Source organism: Staurois parvus, unplaced genomic scaffold, assembly GCF_062004578.1.
Source record: "Staurois parvus isolate SC_StPar_1 unplaced genomic scaffold, SC_StPar_1.0 ptg000056l, whole genome shotgun sequence".
NCBI classification, from domain to species: Eukaryota; Metazoa; Chordata; class Amphibia; order Anura; family Ranidae; genus Staurois; species Staurois parvus.
This window is the reverse complement of record NW_028317852.1, coordinates 5,109,431-5,136,786: the sequence shown is the minus strand read 5'-3', so window position 1 is coordinate 5,136,786 and position 27,356 is coordinate 5,109,431. Positions and strand designations below refer to the sequence as shown.

Genomic DNA, 27,356 nt, shown 5'->3' with positions numbered 1-27,356 from the left:
AAGCCAAAAAGATAAAAAAAATATACTGCACACACTACAGTTCTATATGAGTCCATATTACCCACAGCCATACCTTTCCTACACGCATCCATGCCTGATTAAAGGACGATGAGATGGAACGATACACACAGGCCGCTACTAATACAAACAGGGTATCCCAACCCTCCCATTATGGGGGTTGTTTTGCTTTTTGTTCTCCCGATTGTTATATCCACTACCCCTCATTCTCTGTATTCTTCAAATATTATATATTCAATAAAACTTTATTTTGGAAAGAAAAAAAAATCTTTATTGAACATCAAATGTGTATTTTGTGTGCTTTGATATGGTGTAGGCAGAGTCAAAGATGACTGATACTAGCTTTCATTTTGATCAGACAGCATCTGCATCAAAGGCTCTTTTTTACTTTACAGGTATTAACAATTACATTTGATATATTTAATACTGATTTATATTAAAACTAAGCCTTTTTATGAGTTTCTTAGTGAATGTGATCAATCAGCATACTATAGCCCACCCTCATAGTGTTTAGCAATAGGAGGACATAGAGGAGGGGGGGGGGCAGTGTCATTTACCACTGTGCATAAGCCCACACTCTATAGTCATGTGGCCTAGATAAGAAAAAAGGATGAAATGAAGAGCTTAGAAGGGAACTGAAATATGAACATGCTCAGTTTGGAGGACACCAGCTGGTCTACACAATCACAGGCTGCAGTGGGGGCACAGAGAAAATGGGAGGGACAGCTGAAGGCAGGATCAGCCAGGTATATTTCACTCTATGCAAAACAAATGCTTTAGTGGCTTTTTGAGTATACACACTCTGGTATATAGCATGTAATGAGAGTTTTTTTATTTTTATTGAGAGTTTAGGTTTAACCACTTGCCCTCCAGAGGATTTACCCGGGGGGGGGGGGGTAAATCCTCTGGAGGGCAAGTGGGATAACCTAGACCCTTCTTACCAGGCCATTTTTTTGCAATATGTTGCTGCATTATTTTATCTGACAATTGTGCAGTCATGGAATGCTGTACATAAATTAAATTTCTATCCATATCCATTTATCATACAAATCATATACTGTACATTTTTTATGGGTTCAAAGAGTCAACCTTCATCAGTAATTTTGAACAAAGTGCAAACTCACCCATCCACACGTCTCCATGCTTTATATCACTGAAAAATCACCCCCCTAGCATTTCTTGCCCTGACCATTTTGAGTAAGGGCAGATGATCAATGTATCATTTATTTCCTGGAATCATTCTGCCTTAGCTCAGGCATGCAGGCAGGAGGGTGTGCTTAGCTGAAAAAAATCCCTCCTGAAGACTTCTGGGATGTATGACATATTTTGCCTAGGCCAGAAACCAAAAAAAGTTTTAAGCAAGTAAATATGATATACAGTACTTTACTATCTACTTACCATTGCTAACAGCTAGGGGTTAAAAATAGCCAATGTTGATTGAGAGAGGACATTCTGCTTTTGATATTCAAAGTCCAAGCTGCAAAAAGCATGTTAACTGAAAAGAATCCCCATTAACAGCAGTGACCATCTGCAACAAAAGTAGATGCAAATGAAGTTGTCACTCAGCAAGGAAAGTCTATGCAACTGTTTTTTGGATTTTTGCACACTTGTGACCCCTGCACCTGTAATTCTGGCAGGCAATTGAAAAAGTCTGCCACAGAATTACCTGTTGATTTGGGACTGAGTTTCATCAAGATGAGACAGATTTTTACTCAATAGAATCTGAAAGCTCCCTTCCAACTGTTTCAATTTACCCCATATTGGTATGCTAAAGTGCTTTGACAAGTAAATGTTGGTAGTAGAGTAGTAGTAGAGAAAGGACTGACCAGAGAGGGATAATGTTCCTTCAGTTAGCCACCTTGAACATGTATTGCAACAGTTTTTGCACCAGTTTGTTATAGGTATCTAAACAGAGAGAAAAGAGAATGCTAAGATTTTCTTTGAAAAAACATGCACATTTAAGTGGCCAGGGGTAGGTTTTATTTTGTTTTAATGCTACTGTAATTATGAAGCAAGCTGCAGTATTATCAGATACCTACTGGGCTCTTTCACCCCTTCCTGCCCAGTCCAATTTTCAGCTTTCAGGGCTGTCGCATTTTAAATGACAATTGTACGGTCATGCAACACTGTACGCATATGAAATTTTTCTCATTTTTTTTAGACAGAAATTTCTTTTGGTGGTATTTAATCACCACTGGGTTTTTTTTATAAACAAACCGAAAACAACTGAAAATTCTGAAAAAAAAATTTTTTTCTCAGTTTCTTTTATAAAATATTGTAAATGAGTAATTTTTCTCCTTCACTGATGTGAGCTAATGAGGCTGCTGTGATGGGCACTGATAAGCTGCACTGATGGGCACTGATAAGGAAGCACTGGTAGGTGGCACTGATGGGCATTGACAGGCATCACCGATGGGCATTCACAGACATCACTGATGGGCACTGAAAGGCAGTATGCATATATGGCACTGATAGGCAGCACTAATAGGCGGCACTGACTGGCACTGTTAGGTGGCACTGACTGGAACTGTTAGGTGGCACTGACTGAAACTGTTAGGTGGCACTGACTGGCAATGATAGGTGGCACTGACTGGCACTGATAGGCAGCACTGATAGACAGCACTGATTGGCAGCACTCATAGGAGGCACTGACTGGCACTGATAGGTGGCACTGACTAGCACTGTTGGCACTGAAAGGCAGCTCAGATGTGGCATTGATGTGCACTGGTAGGCACTGACAGGTGGCATTGATGGGCAATGACAGGTGGCATTGATGGACATTGACAGGTGGCACTGATGGCTAGTACACATGTCCCCTCTGATGAATGCCAATTACCGGCTCTCCTCTCCTCACGAGCTGTCAGCGTGATAGCTTGTGATGAGAGAAATTCCAATAACCGGCATTTCCTTACTTACATGCAATCAGCTGTGATTTGACACAGCTGATCACATGACAGAGCCCAAGTCATCGGCTCTTTCCGCTGATCGGTGATTCACTGAGTCCCAGGGACACAGTGCACCACTGATCGCCACGCTGCGTTCCCCCGCGGAGGTGCACGCGCGGTTAGAGTGGGAGGACGTCATATGATGTCTTCCCAGAATGAGAGAACCACCTTGCACCCGTGATTTCCTTATATGGCGGGTGGGAAGTGGTTAAGTAGTTCTAATATTTGTTTTGATCAGGGCATAAAGTGCATTTCATAAAAGAGTGCTTACACTACACAAGCAGAGCCTGAAGGGTTAACAAACCTACTCCCTCCTGTTTTCAGCTGAGCAAGGGGCAGGGATGGGTAGAAAAATTATTTGCTATAAGCAATCAAATTGTGTAAAAAAAAAAATTATTGATCACTTCAACAAAGTAGTACAGTGTCACTATGGTAACATTATACTACTTTGGTCATAGTGTAGTATGAAAAAACCATCATAAAAAAAGAGAAAAAATGTAATAAAAAACAATACAAAAATTAAAAAAAATAATCATTTTTTTTTCGTACTGTCACCAGTCAGTGTCCATGATCACTGCCAAACCAGTTGTATGCTGACGCTGTACTAAACTGGTGACAGTATGTACAAAAAGAATTGTGAAAATTTCTTCATTTTGAGAAAAATTATGACAAAAAAAAATGACAACCTCAAAAAACTCGCCATGCCTCTTATGAAGTACGTTGGACTGTCTACTTTGCAAAAAGGGGTCATTTGGGGGATATCTGTACTGTTCTGACATTTTTGGACTTCAAGAAATTAGATTGGCTGTCAGTATTTCAGGATTGATTTTCAGATATATACCATAGTTTGTGAACTCTATAACTTTCCTACAAACTAAATAATACATCCTAATTTGGGTTATTTTCACCAAAGACATGTAGCAGAATACATCTCGGCCTAAATTTATGAAGAACAATTATTTATTTGCAAACTTTTATAACAGAAACAAAGAAACATATTTGTTTTTCAAAATGTTCGGTCATTTTTTGTTAATTTAGCAAACAATTAAAAAGCTCCAGTGGTGATTAAATACTACCAAAAGAAAAGCTCTAGTTGTGTGAACAAAATGATAAAATGTTAGTACATTTGGGTACAGTTCTGCATGACCGCGCAATTGTCATTCAAAGTGTGAGAGCGCTGAAACCTGAAAATTGGCCTGGGCAGGATGGGGGTAAAAGTGCCCTGTATGGAAGTGGTTAAAGGGATGAGGTGGCAACCCTACTGGGTGGGGAGCCGCATGCAGAACATTTTTTGTCTAAAATATTAATATTTTTAAGGGGGTAAACGTGCCCGGTATTGACGTGGTTAAGCATTGTGTTTCTACTTTCCTCTCCTCTCTTCCTTTCTGATGGTAAAATGTGTATTTAGTAGCAAAGCAGTTGGACCGCAGTCAAACTCTAACATAGATGCTTGTGTGTCCTATGACCATCCTATTTGTTAGACGTCTTACCTCGCCTGACCCCAGTTGCTAGACTGTAAACGTATTAAGAGGCAGTGAGTGATGTAAATGGTCCTATATACTCTGTATTGTATTGTGTGATAATGTTGACAGAATATAATTATAGGAAATAAATAAAAGGTTGTATTTGCAAAAGAGTTAATGCATTTTATAGTGTATTTATACTTCAAATGGAATTGTGCAAGTTCTATTTGTGATTTTCTACATTCATTTTCAAAGCCAATGTTTAACTTCGTGGTAATATTGTCTATTCTGCCAAACAGAAAGCCAGGCTTGCAAGAATAAGAGTGGCCAAGACTGGAAGTTCATCTGCATACCTGCACAGCAAAAGAAATGGCTTGCTCAACGAGGCTCTGGAACTAGGGGTATGTCTTCAAAAATTTAAATGTTGCACAAAAAAAAATCCAGTTTTTTTTTTATGTTTTTAATTTTTTTATTGTTGAATTTATCATTTTTAAATATTGCCTGTGAGGCACACTATCAACAGTAATGTTACAATATAGTATCTATTTCTTAACCCCTTGGCCCTTTAAGGGTTCCAGAAGCCGGGAGGTGGGGTTTTAGGGTCATGTGACCGCCGTTATTAGCTGTCACAGTGGTCACATGATCGGGAAAGGTCCCGATCGAAAGAGGAGATCGGGACCTTTCCATGAGTACCCAATGTGTGTGCTGGGAGCGTACAGGGCGCGCGCTCTCAGCACATATGTTTTTTTTAATAGAACATAAATGTGTGTCTATGGCCTCACATTAGCAAAAAAAAACTATGCATGGCAGCACTTAATTATAAGTGCACCAACACTTACGATTTTCTCTTAGGCTATGTTCACACTAGCTTTGTCAGCAGGCGTTTGGGAAGCGTATTTTAACGCTACTCAAACGCCTATGAAAATTCTGCACATGGCAACACACAGTGCTGTCCACACTGAAGCATCAGTGTCGTGTTGTGTTGCGTCGCGGCAAAACTGACGCCTCATGTTGAGTCAGGAGGAGTTGAAGCCTTCCATTCAAGTCTATGGTGCCGCTCCTCAAACGCCTGGCAGGAGTTTGCGGGCGGTTGCGAGGCATTTGCCGAGCGTTAATACCATTTAACTTCATTAAAGTCATCTGTAGTGTGGTTTTAACGCTTGGCAAACTCCTATCAAATGCCTCAAAACCGCGCATAGGCGTTTGGGGAGCATTTGGGGAGCGTTTGAGGAGCGTTAAAAATGCTTCCCAAACGCCTGTCTACCACTTGTCAAACACTATAGGGGCGTTTGGCAAAAGTTAGAAATAAGTCAAGTGTGAATGAGCCCTTAGTCCCCCTGTAAAGTCCCACAAATACCTATTAAGCCTTCCAGTGAAGTCCACCTAATGTAGCTATTTGTGATGGTGTGGCAACAATGTTGCACCGTTCCTGAATTCAGAGCCTATAGCTTATCACTCAGCAACTGTCCACAAATAGCCCCTTCTACTGCTTTCTAGAATGACAGCACTGCCTCTGCTGCTGAAATCCTCCCATTGTGAGCTGTAGAGTCTAGGAGGGAGAACATGTGAAACACAAAGAAGAAGGGAATGGTCTCAGGCAAGTTAAAGGAAGTATTTTGCTTGTGCAAAATTAATAAAAAACAGACTAGGGAGTAATTATGTAAAAGTGTGCCAGATCACCATGATTGGTATGGTGCGTGGGACCAAAATACCATAGACATAAGAAGCAATTTTTTTTGCCTTCCTCTGGATCAAATGTGGGTATAGTATTATAACTTTTTTTTTCTATGGATGAACTGTATGGGCTTTTGTCTTTTTTCAGCCAGACTAACTATGTAACTATTGACTGAAGCAAAGGCACTGCAGTTACATAAGGTGGTTAGCTCTAAAAAGGCTCACATGGTTTCTACCCAATATTATTTCATAGAAAAATTAATTTATTGCTGTCATATAGTTATCAAAATTACAAAATTCTATCGAAAAAAATAATTAATTATACTCTTCACCCTACACACATAAAAAAGAAAATATTGGCTACAACTCTCAATCAAGACTAACATCTGGACATCATATCATCCACATAAACATTATTGGCTCATGGTCCAATATAAAACAAGTCGGCCATTTAGGGTTATTGTCACCTAGCTCCCCATTCCATGAGTATCCCCTGTATGGATCTATGACCCATGTTAAGAGAAATTACAGGTCAATAAATAAATAGTCAGCATTAAATGACTTTGTGCTCTTAACTTGTAGTGTCATGGGGATTTTCTTAACTACTTGTACTGCAGATGGGCAGCCTGTCACATACCTGGTTGTAGAGCCTGAAGTGGAGAGAGGGCGTCCTCTTACAATTCTCGCTCGGAGCCCGTGGAAGTGGAAAGAGGGGTGCAGAGTTGGAGGGACAGGAGTGCCGTGTAGGTCTTGCAGCTGTCGGCAGGTAGTTGGGGCCCAGGAGATCCGGACACAAGCCAGGTGTGGGTGCAGGAACGTAAGTGCAGCAGCGAGCAAGTGAGGCGGCAGTCCGGATGTGGGTCTTGGGACCGAGCACCGGTGCGTGGATGTGGTGGCTGACAGTTATGGCGGTGATTCGGATGTAGGCCAGATGCAGAGTCGTGGGTGCAGCGGTAGGCAAATATGGTAGCTGACAAGATGCAGGTCAGGTGCAGGTGCAGGCAGGATAATACAGCAGAGTCAGGCAAGCCGGGTCAATATCAAGCAGGCAGGTAAGTACACAAGGAGCAGGCAAAAGAATGGTCAGGAATAGCCGGGGTCAGTGCAGGCGGAGTTCTCTCTTAGTTGGGTAATGCAGAATACAGGTATCAGAATCAGGAAATGTATGCAGGAACGTATAAGACCAGAAGGCATTTGATTTACTACTTTGCAGGTTTAAATAGCCCGCCTGGCGTGACATGTATGCTCACTGCGCATGCGCGGGTTTCCCGCGCGGCCGCACGTTCCCATGCCTGCACACTCGCACCGCCATGGCCCGAGGGGATCCGTCGCTGTCGCACCGTGCACGGCGACGGGATCCCTGACACAGCCTGTGCAGGCAAAGTGACGGACTGGTTAGTCACTGCCTGCTTCCGGATTTAGGGTGCGGATATTTGCCCAGTGACACCTGCTGTGAATGTACACAGTGGGAGTCTGTCAGCAAGGCCGGGACCTGCTGATCAGCTGTGTACAATCACAGCCCAGAGCCCTGTGCTGACATTTTAATACAGGGCTCTGTACAGAGGGAACAATCGCTCTGTTTATCTTCTCTGAAAAGCAGGGATGAAAAAAAAAGAGATCAATTAGTAAAAAACGCACATAATACACACATTACACATTGGTAGGCACACATTTAACCCTCTGATCTTCCTCGATGTTAACCCCTTCCCAGGAAGTGTCATTAGTACAGTGACAGTGTACAGTGTATTATTTTTACTGATTATTATTATTATACAGGATTTATATAGCGCCAACAGTTTGCTCAGCGCTTTACAATACAACGGGAGACAATACAGCACCAATACAGTTCAATACAAGAGGGTTAGGAGGGCCTGTTCCTTTGAGCTTACAATCTAAGATCACTTTATTCATTTCACCGGTGATATCAGTGGCAGTTAGTCAGTTCCCCCCCAGCATCAATGATTGCCCCCGTACTATCACAGCCCCAGTATAAGTCGCTGATCACAGCCATTTATTAATAGTATAAAATAAATAAATAAATAAAAATTCAAGTATATATATCGCCATTTCTAGATGATATAACTTTCACGCAGACCAATTAATATGCATTTATTATTTGTTTGTTGTTTATCAAGGACAGGTAGCAGAATACATTTTGGACAAAATGTATGAAAAAATTTGATTTTTTTAAAAAGTATTTATTGGATATATTTTATAGCAGAAAGTAAAAAATATTGTTTGTTCTTTTTCAAAAGTTTTTTTTTTCATTTATATTGCAACAAATAAGAAAACCCATGGGTGATCAAATACCAACAATAAAAGCTTTTAAAAGATTTTTTATATATATTTATTGGATATATTTTATAGCAGAAAGCAAAAAATATTGGGGGGTTTTTTTCAACTGTTTTTGGGGTTTTTTTCATTTATATTGCAAAAAATAAGAAAACCCATGGGTGATCAAATACAACCAGTAAAAGCTTTTAAAAGATTTTTTTTATATTTATTGGACATATTTTATAGCAGAAAGCATAAAATATTGGGTTTTTTTTTTCAAAAGTTTAATTTTTTTTTCCATTTATATTGCAAAAAATATATAAAAAACCCATAGGTGATCAAATACTACCAATAAAAGCTCTATTTGTTTGAAAAAAAATACAAACTTTTTTGGGGGGTACAGCATTGTATGACCGCACAATTACTAGTTAAAATAGCGCAGTGTTGTATATCAAAAAAATGGCCTGGTCATGAAGGGGGTAAAATCTTCCAGAGAGTGGTTAACAACTGGACTAAATTAAAATAGGTGGTTCATCATAATACAAACGCAGAGGATAATTCTTTCATTTGGGATTTCTCAAATCAGCAAAAAGCTGCAAAAATATATGAAATCAACAAAATAATGCCATCTTAGCATAAAGCACGTATTGTCCTTAGTGACACCATGCCCTCAGAGTTATGTAAGTACTTGCAAATGTTGTTATGCAAATAGGAAAGCTAGAGTAAGGATGATAGCAGCAGAAAAGTGCATCCATGCAGTTATCTCTTTCAAATCATGGATTAGCAGGTATAAAGTCAGTCAAGATCATGATAATGCAGTTAGGCCGATAACAAGCCAAAGGATTCAAAAAGCATATAGGTGAGCAAGCAAAATCAGTATGGCTGTAAAGGTAAACACTCTTGCAGGAATTAACTGTGCCCCCGTTATCAGAGCTTTTAAAGCAGTTCTTATAAGCACATAGCAAGTTTCCATGCAGTGTCAGGGTTACTTCGTACCACCCATCCAATCTGCTGCCAACAACACCCGTTACAATGCCAGAATGTGCATGTTCTCAACTTTGCTGCTCAATATGTGGACAGTAGGAGAACCTTCAGCATTGGTGGATTAATAAATTATTCTACTATAAGGGTGATCTACATGGTAGGGTGGCCTTGTGATACATTGGGAAAACTAAGCGCCAACTCTGAGTCTGCATCAGTGAACATATCGGAGACATAAGACCTCAACAGCCTTTTAGCTCAGCATTTCTCCAACATGCAGGAAGAAAAAAAACTGTCCAATTACTCTTAGAGGGTGGCTATGTTCATTCTTCATGGTTCCATAGCATGTAGAAACTTAGTCACTATGTCTTGCTATCTCCTGAGACAGACTAGGGACTACAGTGAAAGAAATAAGTCTAAATATCGAATGGTAGGTGTATTGCAACATTGAGAAACAGAATAGCAACAAAAAAATCAAAATAAAATGCATGTCTAACAAATTATGCACTGATTTGTATGTTCATGAGGAAAATAAGTATTTGATCTCCTATCATTCAGCAGGATTTCTGGCTACCAGGTGTCTTTCATACAGGTGAAAATCTGACATTAGAAGCAGTCTCTTAAAGGGAGTGCTGCTAATCTCATTTTGTTACCTGTATAGAATCATCCCAGAACTACACGTGAGGATCTTGTCAATGATCTCCAGGCAGCTGGGACCACAGTCACCAAGAAAACAATTGGTAACACACTATGCTGACAAGGATTGAAATCACTCAACCATTCAATTTTTAGACTGATCATTTCTTTGTGAGTGGGCAAACATTCAAAATCAGCAGGGGATCAAATATTTATTTCCTTCACTGTATGGGATGTGTAGTGTGTATAGAGCACTGCACATGAATGCAACTAACATGTACTGCTCATTTCAAAAATACAGAAGTGAGGGGGAAAAAAGGTGAAGTACATGAGCTCACGACAGACATCACATGGAGGCAGAAAAACACAGTAAGAAACAATTTCATGAAAAAAATAGGTTACAGGGCTATTAGGTAGAAGATTAGCATGTGGTGGATGTGTATGAATTATTTTTGTAGAATAAGGATATTGTTAGTGTCACTTTAATTGAGTGCCTCAGGTTTCAGGCTTAAAGGACATTCTAGAGGAAAGCTGAAGACATCTGCAAAAACCAGAAGGTGCCTGCCATTACATCAAAGTGGCAGGACTATTGTCATCACTACAGGTTTGCTTTTTATAAACCGATCCTAGCTTTTTGTACCTTGCTGTTGTTTGACTATTGAAAGTGAGTCTCCATTGTCCATGTAACTAAATTGAGCATTTTACAATTGATTTCATAATAATGAAGTGTTGACTGATGATATGGCAGCCAACTAGATATCAGCTCTTCAAAAGTATGTGGCTGGGGATTTTTATTGATTTCTGTAGAGACAAGTGTCCACTTTAAAAAAAAAAAAATTATCAGCTCACTTAACTACAGTAGAGTTTGGGTGCAAACTTTAGTATAGGGCCTTCTATGCTTCTGTTTTGTACACATTGTGAAATGCCATATCATTGCCCTTGTTTAATTTTTTGTAATGCTTAAATAACAACTGAAAGTATTTTGTTTTTAAAGGGTCTTTTTACCTGACATCCGAATTATATAATCAGTACAATTGTGGTTACATTCAAGGTACAGCATTGGCTAGAAGCAGTCTGCACCCTGCCTTCCATACTGTCAGTCTCTTAGATTTGGAGAACGGCAGCATTCTGATTTTTTCATTTACACTCTTTATCTACTCTCTGTAAAGTGCACAGTTCCAGCAATCACACTAACCTTCACATTAGAATTCAGTAGCTTTTTTAGCAGAGCCATCACCCTGTTCTTTTAAGTAGACTTAAATCCAGCGTATTTTCAGACCTGTAAAAGTATTAGAGTAAAATGGTCAGCAATACAGAAGAATGCTGAAAAGTTTATAAGAAATGTCAGTGTTATTATTCTTACCAAGTAGTTATGCATTTAAAATAAACTTGATTAAGAGTTATTTATAACAGGTGAAACTAGGCTGAATGCAAGAGAAAAAAAAGAAATAAAACTGAGAAAAAGAGAGACATGGTTACAAGGAGTCTTGCTAAACTTTAATAATTTGAATTTTATTTACTTTTAAAGGACATTTTTGCTTTATCCATAGATTTAGCCAATCCCCTCTCAAGCTTCCCTTTAGTTAAATAATACAGATAAACTTTTGTGCAGAAATCAAGGATTTTTATCCTGAAAGAGACCTCTATTTTTCCTTTTCTTCTGCATAGTGGTAAATGATAGTTTAAACTCAAAGCGGAGTTCCATTCACCCTGTAAAAAAATAAAAGTCAGCAGCTACAAAAACAGCCACTTACCTGTCCCTCGGTCCCGCGGTGTGCCCTCCGCAGCCCGTTTCACCAGCCGTTCTGTATTCCAGGAGGCCGGCATCTTCACTGTGGGCACCCGGCTGTGACAGCTTGCGGCTTCACAGCCGGGTATCCACTGCGCATGCACGAGTAGCGATGTGCTTCATGAATGGTCCTGTAGTCTTCTGGGACCTGTCACGCGTCCCAAAAGACTACAGGGAGGGAGCGAGGGAGGACACCTTCCATTTCCAATCGCCTAGGCGATCGGACCTGAGGTGTGAGCGGGTACCTGTCAAATCCGGGTACCCGCTCCCCCTCTGCCCCCAAAGGTGCTAATCCTTAATGGGGAGCAGGGGAGCAGTCCTTAAAGTGGAACTTCCCCTTTTGGGTGGAGCTCCGCTTTAAAGTGTATGTTACCCCAAAATTTCTATGTTCCTGATATATGTCTGTTGTACCATGTACTTGTATTATAAATTATCCTGTAGTCTTTTTATTTCTTCCTTTGTGTTAAGTACCTGGTGATCCTGCCAATTTCCCTGCATTCCAATTTCAAACTGACCACAATAGGCATAGAGGTACATGAAGAGTGGTCAGTTTTCTATCTGTGCTAGGAGCACAGCTTGCCTATCCTCTAATGACCACGACTTGTGCTTACATGCCCCCCTGCACAGCCATTCACTGGAAAGATCAGTGTATTGCTCTCTCTCTTTCTCTCTCTCTGCTTCCTGCTGACAAGCCCCCCTCCCCTGCAGTCTCCACCCTTACCACTCTAAGCCCCTGATGCAGCTGAGTTATGTGATCACTTATAAAAAAAAATAAAAAAAGGTATTTATAATTTATACATCATCCCATGGGTAGCAATGGCACTCTATGATTGAGGTAAATGCCTTGGTGGAGCTTGGTCCATCTTTCTCAAAATGTCTCGCCTTGAGAAAGATGGACTAAGCTTCATCAAAACATGGACAATAAAAACACTGCTGTTATGATAGACCTCCTCTGCAATGTAGGGTGTATATATATATATATATATATATACACATACATACATTCTTGAATGTATATGCAAAGGCCAGTGACAGGTCCACTTGTACATTAAAAGGGAAGTCATCAAGATCCATAGAACTGGTGACAAGGGTCATAAATACTACAGCTTGCTTTAATTGATTTTTTTCATTTTGATTAACAACCAGGTCAAAAATGTTTGGTCAGTCAATCAGAAACTCCTCCAGGGTCAATAGCAGGTATTTCAAGGGAGACATTTTAGCTGTTAAGACAAGGATAATCAGCTAGGAGGGAGTCATTGTAGAAGCACAGGTGTAGAAGATAATATACATTATTACATGCATGGAACGCACCTAGGTGCATTATATAAATTGGACATATATACTGGACATATATACTCTATGCTTGCTATGACAGAAAATTATTTTGAATGGGACTTTGAAGACTTCTGATCATTGTATTATTTGCAAGAACTCTGTGGATTTTGTCACCTGTTCTGGGATCCAATAGCTGCTATCTCTCTGGAGAACCAAGTTGCTGAAGAGATTCATTCAGACTGAAGGAGTTGGTGTCATATACTCCTTTTTACAAGATCCGCACTGCTCAAAAAAAATCATACTGCTCAAAAAAAATAAAGGAATACTTTGAAAACGCATCAGATCTCAATGGGGGAACATATCATGCTGAATATCTACACTGATATGGACTGGGTTGTGTTAGGAATGTAAGGATTCCCCATCATTTGATGGAAATGAAAATTATCAACCTACAAAGGACTGAATTCAAAGACTCCCTGAAAATCAAAGTGAAAAAATGATGCAGCAGGCTAGTCCATTTTGCTGAAATTTCATTGCAGCAACTCCAAATGGTACTCAGTAGTTTGTATGGCCCCCACGTGCTTGTATGCATGCCTGACAACGTTGGGGTATGCTCACAAGCAGAAAACGGATGGTTTCCTGGGGAATTTCCTCCCAGATCTGGATAAGGGCATCACTGAGCTCCTGGACAGTCTGAGGTGCAACCTGGTGGCGTCGGATGGACTGAAACATGATATCCCAGAGTTGTTCTATTGGATTTAGGTCAGGCAAGCGTGGGGGCCATTCAATGGTATCAATTCCTTCCAGGAACTAATATAAAATAAAATCTGATGCTGTGCTACTCAAAAAATAACCTTATAAGAAAACAAAATAAAAGTATTATAAAATAATTATTGATTCAAGAGCTCTGTGGGTTGTTTACTTTTTATTATTTATCTGTCACTATGACCAATTATAATTGGTCATAGTGACAGATAAATAATCACATAAACATAATAAACCTGTAGTTATGAAATTAATCCAACCAATAGAATGTGTATAAAGTGACTGACCAATAAATAGTCAAAAAATTATTTGCATAAGAAATAAAACAGCAACACAGTGAAATTATCAAACTGACTGCAAAGTGCTTCATAGGGACAAATTGCTTAAATGTGCCATAAAATTCAATAAGACCTCAAAGTGAAATCACATAACTGGTGTAAAGTCCCAATATCTTCAATAATCTGGGAATCCACCAGTGAACACTGCTTGTGCTCCTCCACCAGCTAGCATGGCTGCTCACCTCCAGCTCTGACCCATTAAGGATCATACACACTTTAAATGAATGTACTCAGTGGTGTTATCCTCAGATGTCCCCTCCATGATGTATCAAAGGGATTCTCTTATATGGACGATACTCTTCAGCATCCAGCAAACACTTAAGTCTGTTTCTGATTGTTTGGTCAAAGACATTAACACCAGTGGCCTGCTGGAGGTCATTTTGTAGGGCTCTGGCAGTGCTCATCCTGTTCCTCCTTGCACATAGGAGCAGATACTGGTCCTGATGATGGGTTAAGGACCTTCTACTGCCCTGTCCAGTTCTCCTAGAGTAATTGCCTGTCTCCTGGAATCTCCTCCATGATCTTGAGACTGTGCTGGGAGACACAGAAAACATTCTGGCAATGGCACGTATTGATGTGTCATCCTGGAGGAGTTGAACTGCCTGTGAAACCTCTGTAGGGTCCAGATATCGACTCATGCTACCAGTAGTGACACTTAACCTAGCGAAATGCAAAACTAGTGAAAAACAGTCAGAAAAAATGAGTAGGGAAAAAATGTTAGTGGCCACCTGTAAAACCATTCCTGTTTTGGGGGTTGCCTCATTGTTACCCATCTAGTGCACCTGTAGTTAATTTCATTAACACCAAAGCAGCTGAAACTGATTACAAACCCCCTCTGCTACTTAACTGACCAGATCAATATCCAAGGAGTTTAATTGACTTGATGCTATATTCTGATTGAAAAGTGTTCCTTTAATTTTTTTTGAGCAGTGTGTGTGTGTATATACAGTATCTCACAGAAGTGAGTACACCCCTCACATTTTTGTAAATATTTTATTATATCTTTTCATGTGACAACACTGAAGAGATTACACTTTGCTACAATGTAAAGTAGTAACTGTACAGCTTGTATAACAGTGTACGTTTGCTTTCCACTTAAAATAACTCAACACGCAGTCATTAATGTCTAAACCTCTGGCAACAAAAGTGAGTACACCCCTAAGTGAAAATGCCCAAATTGGGCCCAATTAGCCATTTTCCCTCCCCGTAGTCATGTGGCTCGTTAGTGTTACAAGGTCTCAGGTGTGAATGGGGAGCAGGTGTGTTAAATTTGGTGTTATTGCTCTCACTCTCTCATACTGATCCCTGGAAGTTCAAAATGGCACCTCATAGCAAAGAACTCTCTGAGGATCTGAAAAAAAGAATTGTTGATCTACATAAAGATGGACTAGGCTATAAGAAGATTGCCAAGACCCTGACACTGAGCTGCAGCACGGTGGCCAAGACCATACAGCAGTTTAACAAGACAGGTTCCATTCAGAACAGGCCTCACCATGGTCAACCAAAGAAGTTGAGTGCACGTGCTCAGCGTCATATTCAGAGGTTGTCTTTGGGAAATAGATGCATGAGTGCTGCCAGCATTGCTGCAGAGCTTGAAGGGGTGGGGGGTCAGCCTGTCAGTGCTCAGACCATACTCCGCACACTGCATCAAATTGGTCTGCATGGCTGTCGTCCCAGAAGGAAGTCTCTTCTAAAGATGATGCAAAAGAAAGCAAGCAAACAGTTTGCTGAAGACAAGCAGAGTAAGGACATGGATTATGGAAACCATGACCTGTGGTCTGATGAGACCAAGAGAAACTTATTTGGTTCAGATGGTGTCAAACGTGTCTGGGGCTGCATGAGTGCTGTAGGCACTGGGGAAATACAGTTCATTGAGGGAGCCATGAATTACAACATGTACTGTGACATACTGAAGCAGAGAATGATCCCCTCCCTTCGGAGACTGGGCCGCAGGGCAATATTTCAAACATGAAAACGACCCCAAACACACCTCCAAGACGACCACTGCCTTGCTAAAGAATCTGAGGGTAAAAGTGATGGACTGGCCACACATGTCTACAGACCTAAACCATATTGAGCATCTGTGGGGCATCCTCAAATGGAAGGTGGAGGAGCACAAGGTCTCTAACATCCACCAGCTCCGTGATATCGTCATGGAGGAGTCGAAGAGGACTCCAATGGCAGCCTGTGAAGCTCTGGTGAACTCCATGCCCAAGAGGGTTAAGGCAGTGCTGGAAAATAATGGTGGGCACACAAAATATTGACACTTTGGGCCCAATTTGGACATTTTCACTTTTACTGAGGGGTGTACTCACTTTTGTTGCCAGCGGTTTAGACATTAATGGCTGTGTGTTGAGATATTTTGATGGGACAGCAAATTTACACTGTTATACAAGCTGTACACTCACTACTTTACATTATAGCAAAGTGCCATTTGTTCAGTGTTGTCACATGAAAAGATATAATAAAATATTTACAAAAATGTGAGGGTTGTACTCACTTCTGTGAGATACTGCATGCGTGTATGTATATATACTGTATGTGTATATATATATATATATATATATATATTTTATTTTTTTTATTTTTTTTCACACACACACGTTTTGCCTTGCATTTTTAGATTTTTATAAACTGAATGGGTTGTTTTACATAAGGGATAAGGGTTCACATATACTTTAGGAAAACATAACTCTTTTCATTGTTTTAGTGAAGTATATATCTATTTTATGTCAGAGAGCTCTGATACATTATTGTGGTTTGACTTGCAGTATTTGGGAATTTAACCTGCAATTTTGCTGTCAGTAGTGCACTTTTCAATGCAACATGGTCTAATCTGGAAAAGAAGTAACAACCAATTGCCCATGGGACTTTTTGGAGGTCATGCAAATGCAAATAAAAAATATATAAAAGTCACCAACTTTATTTGGAACATATCTGCATAAAAACATTAGAGTGGTTGTAATCCTCTGACATGGAATTAAAACAAAGTATATCCCTCTATAGTGTGTGTCCTTGTCTCAATTAAGAGCACTGAGTGTGATTTCTGCTGTTTAGTTTGTCTGATATCAGCAGGAATCACTTCTGAAAAGTTTTCCTGACACCAAGAGAAAAATTGTGACAGGGGTTGGGCCTCCTGTAGATTGACAGCCTCAGCTCTGTTACTGTGAGCTGTGTGGAGTGGAGGGGGGGGGGTGTCACTTTCCTTCCAATCAGCTCTCACTAAGTTCTGCAAAGTGTAATTTCAGCTCCCCATACCCTGTTTTCTGGGAGCTCATAAAAGCTTCTGGACTGATGTAGATGATGATGGATGTAGAGAAGAGAACATTACGGATAAACAGGTACAACTTATTTATTTAATCTCTGTATATCATCTGAGGCTAGTCATTTCACTGGGTACAAGGGTTTACAACTACTTTAAAAAACATAGAAATGCACCAAGAACAGTATTATACAATATTCCAGTTCCACTATTCCACATAGTTGTAAAAATTCTTCATACAAAAATGTGTCAATCATTGTGTCAATTGAAAACATCAACAATCTCAACACGTTTCGTTAAACATGGTTCACTTAATCAGGAGTCTGATGTTTCTGACAGAGGCCCTGATTTACTAATGTGCCTAGGCGCATTTCTGTGGGCTAACGTGTACTTTTCAATAGCGATTGGCAAAGACATTTACTAAAGAAAGCGTCTAACAAGTAGACGCGAAATCGAATTTACTAACCAGGCACAATCCAGGAATCAGTCTAAGAAAGCAGACGTGCTAAGAAGCACGTCTAACACAATGCAAAATCACTGCAGAGACATGTTCACATTGAAATTTGCTTTCGCAAATATCAGGACTTCACTTTAAACAATATCTTACATTTCAAAAAAATGTTTAAATGTGTAAAAAATAGTTTTTTAAAGGAATTCATGACAGTCAAGAACTAGATGCTTTTCCAGCGTCTATGCACAGATATAAATGCGCATGTGCAGGACACAATTTAGCCATCTGTTTCTGTTTGTTTCTGTTTTCCGTTTTTGTTTCTTATCCTTTATAATTATTTCTGTAATGGTTTTACATATTTTGGAGGTCTAGATAATATATATTTTGATAGCTGAATCTAAAAATAAAGGTTGGCAATTAAAAAATTTTTTAAAAAAGGTGTGCGGTACCCCCTCCCATCCATACCAAGCCCTTTGGGTTTGGTATGGATCTTAAGGGGTAACCCCATGCCAAAATAAAAAAAAATAGTGTGGGGTCCCTCCCAAATCCATACCAGATCCTTGTTGTGGGGTGGCCCTTGCCCCTTACATATTTAAGAGCTGTCAACCCAGCCAACACCAGAGGGCTGGATGCCATCATCGGGAACGGAACCTTTTTTTTTCTTTTTTCGGGTAACCGGCGGCTTACACCGTGATTGACGTTGGATCTACTTCGGGGGACATTCTTTTAGATTTTTCTTTTATTAAAGGACTTGTCAAAGACCGTGTCCTGTCTTTTTTTACACTATACTCTTTGTATTTTTGTGAATGAGTAGTGGTACCATGTATCCCATACTCATTCACATAGGAGGGGGCCGGGATCTGGGGGCCTCCTTGTTAAAGGGGGCTTCCAGACTTCAATAAGCCTCCCGCCAGCAGACCCCCACAACCACCGGCCAGGGTTGTGGGGAAGAGGCCCATCAACATGGGGACAAGATGCTTTGGGGGGAGCCCCCCTACCCCAAAGCACCTCCCCATGTTGAGGGCATGTGGTCTGGTATGATTCAGGAGGGGGGTGCTCGCTCGCCCCCCCCTTTCCTGACCTGCTGAGCTGCATGCTCGGATAAGGGTCTGGTATGGATTTTGGGGGGGACCCCACGCCATTTTTTTTTTAAAATTTTGGCGTGGAAGTTCCCCTCTAAATCCATACCAGACCCGAAGGGCTTGGTGTGGATGGGAGGGGGGATCCCACGTCTTTTTTTATTTATTATGGTGCTGGTTTTTAAATGTAATTTTGTTTTTTATTTCTTCACTATAGCTCAGAAATTCAGCTGTCACTTCCCCCAGCTAAAAGAGAAAGTTTTCTTTGAGTTTATATGCCTAAAGGATATCTTTTAAACTTTTAGTTTATTAAAAGATACAAAGTTTTCTGTAACTTCGGGGAAAGTGATAGATAAGCTTGTGTACTATAGTGAAGAAAAAAAAAGACTAGCATTTGCATTTAAAAATCAGCGCCAACATACACTTTGTATTGCGAAAAAAATTATTAACAATTGTGTAAACCAAGGCATTATTTTCAATGGATTTTCATTGGTAAACCGAAAATACTTTAACCGAGGCGTTGGTACACCAAGGTATGCCTGTATTAGTATTGCAATCCTTTGTATTGGGATACATAGAACCAACATACATCTGAATTGGCAACATTGCACAACATTTGTGTCACATTTGAGATATCTGGCTAGTTACACTGACCTTGCCCAGGGACGTAGGGTTGATTCACACCACAGAAATAGAGGTTGGATTAGTGTCACAGCTCAGTGGATAAGTGGTTAGCACTGCTGCCTCACAGAGTGAGGGTCATCAGTTTGAATCCCAACCATGGTAATGAAGTTGCATGATCTCCCTGGGCGGTTGCCCTAACATAGATGTGCTGGTGGCAGCATCTTTGCTTTCTGTCTAAATGATCCCTAGAATGTGAAATAGAATGAGGCCTTGTCTGTTCAAACACCTTTAAAGCTGCATCTTATGTGAATGTCAAACGATGGGATGAGATAAGGGACTGGACTAATGATTGATTTGATAATGCTGGTTTGCACTCCGCCCCCTTTTGGGAAGGATTTGTCAAGCCATGAGCGAGCCAGAGAGAGAGAGAAAAGGATTTTAAAAAAAAAATTAATAAAACAATGTCATGGACTCCCCCCCCAAATCCATAACAGACCCTTATCCGAGCATGCAGATACCACATGCCTTCAAAGATTTATTTCCTTTGTTGAACTGCCTGCTTGGTTCACACTAGATGCGATTTCAAATTGTGCTTTTGTTGGCAATTTTACCATGTTTTCTGTAGATTTACCAATGAGTTATTGCGGTTTCAATTGTGTTTTGCATTACGATTTTATTGTAGTCTATATATGAAAACGCTACAAAATGCAGAAAAAGTTAGACAATAAGTAATTTTGAAATTGTGCTGCAGCAAATCGCATATGATAAGAAACTCACATCCACATTCATTAGATCCGATATCAGGTACAATTTCAATTCCCAAATCGCACATGAAGTTGCGCACCCTGGATGTGACTTGGCATACGATTTGCATGCCCTGTGACTTGCAAATCCCATGCCAAATCGCAACCGATGTGACCGGGGGCTAACACCACAGTCACATCTAATCCGATTTGGAAATTGGGCAACTTACAGTGAAGTCGCATGATTTAAAAATCAGATTGGATGTGAATGGAGCCTATAGTAGACAATAGGGTGTGACTTGGCCTATGATTTGCAAGTCACCTGACATGCAAATTGCATGCCAAATTGTCACCCCGGTCACATCAAAGCGGATGAAGTGGTGCAACTAACACTACGGTCACATCATGTGACTTACAGTGAAGTCGCATGATTTCAAAGTTGGGGGACATGCTGATTTAAATAGCGATTTGCAAGACATCTGACACAGATCTCTCTGCAAATCGCATGAAAAGTTCTGTATTCATTACTTTAGAAATTGTTGCGGCTCCAACCAAGTTTGAACCACACCAAGATGAACGCTCTAATAGCGGTCACATTGAGTGCGACTTGGCATCTGATTTTCATGACATGCGACTTGCAAATCATATGCCAAGTCGCACCCTATTGTCTGTTATTATAGCGGTCACATGGGTGCTTTTCCGACACTGACTTCTAAAGCAGTACATATACTATATTTGTGGCGATTTGCATAGATATCTATGTCAGATGTCTTGCAAATCGCAAGGAAATCGGCATATTCACTGTAAGTCACACAATTTCTAAATCGGCTTTGATGTGACCGGGGTGTAAGGCCTTTTATGTTTGATTTCCTGAGCTTTTTTCCGATTTATGGGAAATCCCGCATACTAGCAAAAGTGAATTGACATTTTCAGTATTGCATGTGAGATGTGGTCATGTGACTGCCTTAACTCATGTAATAATCTGGAGTGAATTGTGCCCATAATGCCAATAAATGTTGCCATGGGGTTCCCCTTCACATCCCTGTTCAATGTTCTGTTGTATGCTGCACGCGTACACTTCACTGTGGCTTTCTTTCTGACTCTGATTTGTGGGGCCTCTATACAAAGGGTTAACGCAGGTGGGAAGAGGATTAATCAGGTGCAAATACTTTCTCTGACCAAATGAATGACAGTGGTGGGTGTGGCCTATGTTATATAAAGAGTTGCAGTAGTGGGAGATTTTGCCTTGTAATAGGCCAGGTTATTTTCAGCAAGTCCTTGCCTGTGGTGGTTTGGGAAGGAAGAGATATTGTGGTGAATTGCCCCAGACCACAATCAAGCTGTGTTTTGATGTGGGCTGTAAATGTTTGCATTTTTTTCCTTCTAAAGTGTGTTTTTGTGTTATTGTTCAATAGCTGTGTATTTGCATTGTAATCCTAACACATGTCAATTGCTCTGCTCTTCCAAATTTGCGCTTGGCTATAGTTTGCTTGCTTATTTAGACTGAAATGCAGTTTTCGGACAAACCTGATGAGAAATGTATGTGTGGGGGATTTGGGGAGGTGGGAAGTGTTTGTTATTTCGGCAATTATGTATTTTTAAGTGATTCATATTAACCATTTGTTTCCTGCTGTAACCTGTGAAAGCACAGTTCATTAGAAGTATAATCTTTTAGATTGTAAGCTCTTATGAGCAGGACCATTCTATTTTAGCAACATCAATCCTGCTTTTTTTTCCCACCAAGAAATTGACTACCTACTTGTTGCTGCTGTCCAAATAAATGTGGAATATGTATTTGATCAATAAACGTTTAGACTATGTATATTTTTAGGGGGGTTATTTCATGTTCAAGTTCAATATACTAGCACCCCTAACACTTATATTTTGTGAGCTATATAATATGCCCAAATCTAGCTTGTTAGAGTACACATATGCAAGTATGTCCAAACTAACAAACCAAAAGCCCCCTATAGCACCACAAGACCATGTTATGTACCAATGAATAGGTTGTGTTCAATGTGCAGCTACCTATTCTTTTTCTACAATCTTCTTAACAGTAATAAATTAGGCCCCCAATTTATGTTGACTTTGGGCCTTTACCGGCAAACATATATTCGCCAATGTCATATACACAGTAGAGCTGCAAACATATATTCACCAATGTCATATACACAGTAGAGCTGCAAACATATATTCGCCAATGCCAAATCCACAATAGAACTGCAAACATATATTCGCGAATGTCATATACACAATGGAGCCGCGTGGAAAATTGCTATGGTGCACAAATAAACGCCAAGATGGCTGTTGGAGGAGGCACTAGAGCAGCTGTCATACCGGAAATACATCATGACGTTTTCGGAAGGACGTTTGCGCACACCCGGAAGTGGAAGTGGTAGTGGGGAGTGTTAGTGAATGGGAGTGTAGTTAGGAGAGTTTAGTGGTGATTTGCAAGTCTACTTTTTGGCTTTGTGAATTGTTCTTTTGTAGAATTCCAGACCACATCTGGACATGGCAAGATCACTGTTCTCGACCAAGGAGCTGATCCTCATTTGCAGGGGAAACATTACTAATAATTGTTGTATTGTCGGATTCCTAGATACAATGAGGTACATAGCAGAGGTTCAAGGTATTCCATAGAAGAAGCTATTGTTCTTAACTGGTGGCACAGACACAAGCATACACCCAGGGCCACTGTTAGATATCAAGAGGCCCTGTATAGCATACTTGACAGCCCCCCACCGCCAGAGAACATATACAAATTATATTTATGGTAAAAATACACTAAAAATATTATTAATGGACATAATCACAACCAAATTCCTGTGAAATCTAAATGAAAAAACTGTACTGAGTTCATAAATAAAACTGTGTGTGTAATTGAGGTCTTGGGGCTCATTCACATGGGTGCTGTGGCCTGTAGAGTGTGAATCAGTGGTTTGTTTTTGTGGCTTCGCCTTTGCAGGCAACCTATTTTACACAATGGAAATGCTGCAGGTCCTAATTTGACAAGCATATGGGTGCAGGTGTACAGCCCTGAACACAGACAGTGAGCATTCAGGGCCACTTCCCCATGCCTTCACACCTGTCAGATTAAACCTGTGTTCATACAGCTGCTGTGTCCCCATAATGTAACAGGTGGCTCCAGCCACATGAACAACCCCCTCATTCATGCTGTCAGGGCTCCCAGGTATGACCAGAGGTGTGTGACTGAAGCAGGGAAACGCAGACCTCAGATATGTTATAAACAATATAATTTATTAACACTAACAGTACAAACATAAACGCAGTGCAATACTAAAACATAATACGGTGCAAACAAACCAAACCAAACCACCCACAGATAACAGTATATACAAGCAAGCGTCGTCAGGCAGGCCGGGTCAATATCAATTGGGCAGGTAGGTACAGGGGGAGCAAGCGGAGAATGGTCGGGGTCACAGGCCAGGTTCAGCAGGTAGCAAGCAGCATAGTACAGAGGGTCAGGCAGAGGGATGGTCCGGGTCACAAGCCAGGGATCAGAATAGGTAGCAAGCAGCGTAGTACAGAGGGTCAGACAGAGGGATGGTCAGGGTCACAAGCCAGGATCAGAGCAGGAGAAGTCAGCAAAGGAACAGAAACAGGATGCAGGACAGATACAGGGCCCAGGACAAACACAACACCAAGGCAGAGTCTGCAAGTCTGGCCATCCCTTAAATACCCCAGTATCATCAGTTCCAGGTGTTAGCTGGCTGAAAGGTTGAGTCTCTGATTGCTGGGAGCACCCGCTGGCCAGCCCTGGTACTGCAGATCAAAAGGCAGGTGAGTCCCACCATTGCTGGCCAGTCCATTCCTAACACATGCCGTACAGGCCAGAGGACCTGTGCAAATGTGGCATTTTTTACTTTTTTTTTCCTCGGCTCATTAATTTCAATGGGCTGCCTAACATGTGGGAACATGCAAAAATACTGCAGGCATATTATTTTAAAAGTGTGTTGCACCTAACTGCACGGTAGTGTGGTGCCATGCGTTTTGGTGGCTGTGAATGCGCCTGTTTACCAGACGTGTGGAGGTGCAATTAAGTTTTCATCATGGTACTTGTGCATTTCTGCAAAGGGCATTGCATTTCTTTGCTGTGCAGAAACATGCATGCTCCTGCATGCGTTTCTGCACCACAAATGGTGTGAACAAGTCCCAAGGGCCTGTTCACACTATAGAAACACAGTCTAGATGTGTTCCAGATGTGTTTTTGCATGCACTTTTATGATGCATGTTTAGCTTGTTCCAGTGCATTTTGGATGCGTTTTTGACATGTTCCAGTGCATTTTGGATGTGTTTTTTTATGTGTTCCAGTGCATTTTGGAATGTGTTTTTGACAAGTTCCAGTACATTTTTTTATGCATTCCAGTTAATTTTTTCCCCTCACTTTTTCTTCAATTAATTAGGGACATGTGCATTTTAGTGCATTCCAGGGCATTTTACCACTTTCCAGTACAGTTCTATACATAAACAATGCAGCCTGTTGGACTTTTTTGGCAGCACCTGCAATGCACTCGAACTGCAAGCGCTGATGTGAACTATGACATTGACAACCATATACCCTTCTTTCTGTGCGTTTTAGATGCAAAAAAATGCAACTGAAACACATGTAGTGTGAACTGGCCCTAAAGGTTATTATAGGTATGGGAACGGGACTGACCAGGAATTGTAAATTCAATCAGACTAGTGGTGAGATACAATTAAGAATCTTATAATAATGCGAGATCTGAGCTGTAGGTGATAGGAAATGAGACACATTAACTTGATCAGTAAATAAATAGTTAAATAAAAAGAGTGGGGCGGTGATACATAGATTTGCAGATGGAACAGGTGATGACGTGGGGGAGGGGGTCAAGTTGTATAAGGAGAGAGGTTTAAGGGCTCGTTCACACTTGACTTTATTTCTAACTCTTGCCAGACGCCCCTATAGCGTTTGACAGGCGTTTGGGAAGTGTTTTTAAAGCTCCTCAAATGCTCCCCAAACGCCCTATGCACGGTTTTGAGGCATTTGATAGGCATTTGCCAAGCGTTAAAACTGCACCACAAGTGCCTGTAATGAAGTTAAATGGTATTAACACTCCGCAAACGCCTTGCAACTGCGTCTCAACCTCACTGCAAACGTCTGCCAGGCGTATGAGGAGCGGCACCATAGACTTGAATGGGAGGCTTCAACTCCTCCTGACTCAACATGAGGCGCCAGTTTAGCCACGATGCAACACTAACGCTTCAGTGTGAACAGCACTGTGTGCTGCCATGTGCAGAATTTTCATAGCCTTTTGAGAAGCGTTAAAAAAGCTTCCCAAACGCCTGTCTGATGCCTGCTGACAATGCTAGTGTGAACGTAGCCTAAGAGAAGACAAACAAAGTTGTAGTGAGATATAAACAGAAGGAAAATTGAAAGTTTCAAACTTGTCAGAAGGACACAGGTAAGATTCACTCCCATTGACTGATCAATATTCCTGGCACTGACAGAACCCTGGAAATTGATCTCCATATTTTGTACATTCACAAATGTCTAGGAGCTTACAAGCTAAGGCCAGAAACTCAGACATACACTAGGCCCAATTAACCTAACAGCATGTCTTTGGAGTGTTGGCAGAAACACAGCATGCAAAAAGAAAGCATGCAAATTCCAGACAGGTCAGCCATGACTGGGATTAGAACCCATGACCCAAGTACTGTAAGTCCTGAGTACAAACCACTAAGCCACTGTAGGAGACAGAGTTTGAGGTGGAATATAGAATAGTTACATGATTAAAGAGAATGAAGATCTATCATTATATTGGAAATTAGAACTAGACATTCAAATTAATTGAGATAAAAGTGTGAAAATGTTTGACATTTGAAAATAAAATGTACAACATTCATTAGGAAATGCATTGGTTGGTCGATCATTTTTGGAGAAACATAAAAAAAAAATTATAATATAGGTGTGCTTTTTATTTTAAATTATAAGTATTCTCATATGCAAACAGAAAAATGCCAACGGGACAAAGCCTGTGGTTGTGCGCCACCTAGCGAACATATCCGGCATTGCATTTAGAAATGTTCTGATGCAGTTCGGTATTTACTAAAAGGAAAGAGTCTACAAAGTAGACTCTTTTCAATGAGCTTGCTAGACACCTTTCTGAAGACTGACAGGTCTAGATTGATTGAATTGAGTCTGCCTGAATGTTCAGTGTCTGCTGGTAGACTCAATTCTTCGTAAATCAGGGCCAGAGTGTCTGTAAATCATTTATCAAAAAAAAAAGGCCCGGTGGTATCACAGGAGACCAATGGACAAATATGGCTAAGGTACAGCCAGAGTGAACTCCTGGGATATCACATCAGAGCCCATACAGTAAAGATTCATAACAACAAAAGTAATGAGGTAAGAGAATAAAGAGAAGAAATAGACTGATGGGGGTGCAGCACATCTGCCCCAGAATAGAATGTGCAAGGTGTGTAAAACAGTAAAACAGTGAATAAACACTTATATAGGAGACCAAGTCCAATAAATGTTACAGTGAAAAGGTCTTTGTGTGAATTGAAGCAATAAGAGGGAAAAAAAACATTGGACTCCCAATATAATCAGACCCAATGGAGTCAGAGATAAATAGAATAAACAACTACAAAACTCTTTACCAGGGCAATTTTTTAATTTTTCACACACATGTTAAAATCTGCATTTTTTGTTGAAATTACTTTAAACCCTCAATCAATTATACATTTCCTGAAAGCAGAGACCCTGGAGAAAAAAAAAGCAGCAGGTGAAATTTTTTACGTTGCATGATATTTACTTATTTATTTATTAAATGCATATTTTGGTGAAATAATACAGTAAAATGAAAACACAATTTTTTAACATTTTTGGTAAAATATAAAAGATTGCAGTGAGTAAATAGGTACCACCAAGCCTTAAATTTGCAAATGCCCAGGAATTCGCAAAAATCTATGGCACAATAAATTCTCCATAGGTTTTCAGTTTAAAGTTTTACTATAAATTTTTGCCTTAGAATTATTGCTACACTCTGACATTCAC

At 40.4% G+C, this 27,356-nt stretch overlaps 1 protein-coding gene across 4 annotated transcripts in view; it reads left to right on the top strand.

Moving 5' to 3' along the window:
* The window catches only part of KCND3 (potassium voltage-gated channel subfamily D member 3), a 679,189-nt gene that overhangs the window by 614,024 nt on the left and 37,809 nt on the right, over positions 1-27,356 (top strand). For all 4 annotated transcript variants that reach the window (XM_089668314.1, XM_089668317.1, XM_089668316.1 and 1 more), the window contains exon 5: positions 4,726-4,827. In XM_089668314.1, the coding sequence (XP_089524440.1) occupies positions 4,726-4,827 (102 nt within the window). The remainder of the gene's footprint in view (positions 1-4,725; positions 4,828-27,356) is intronic.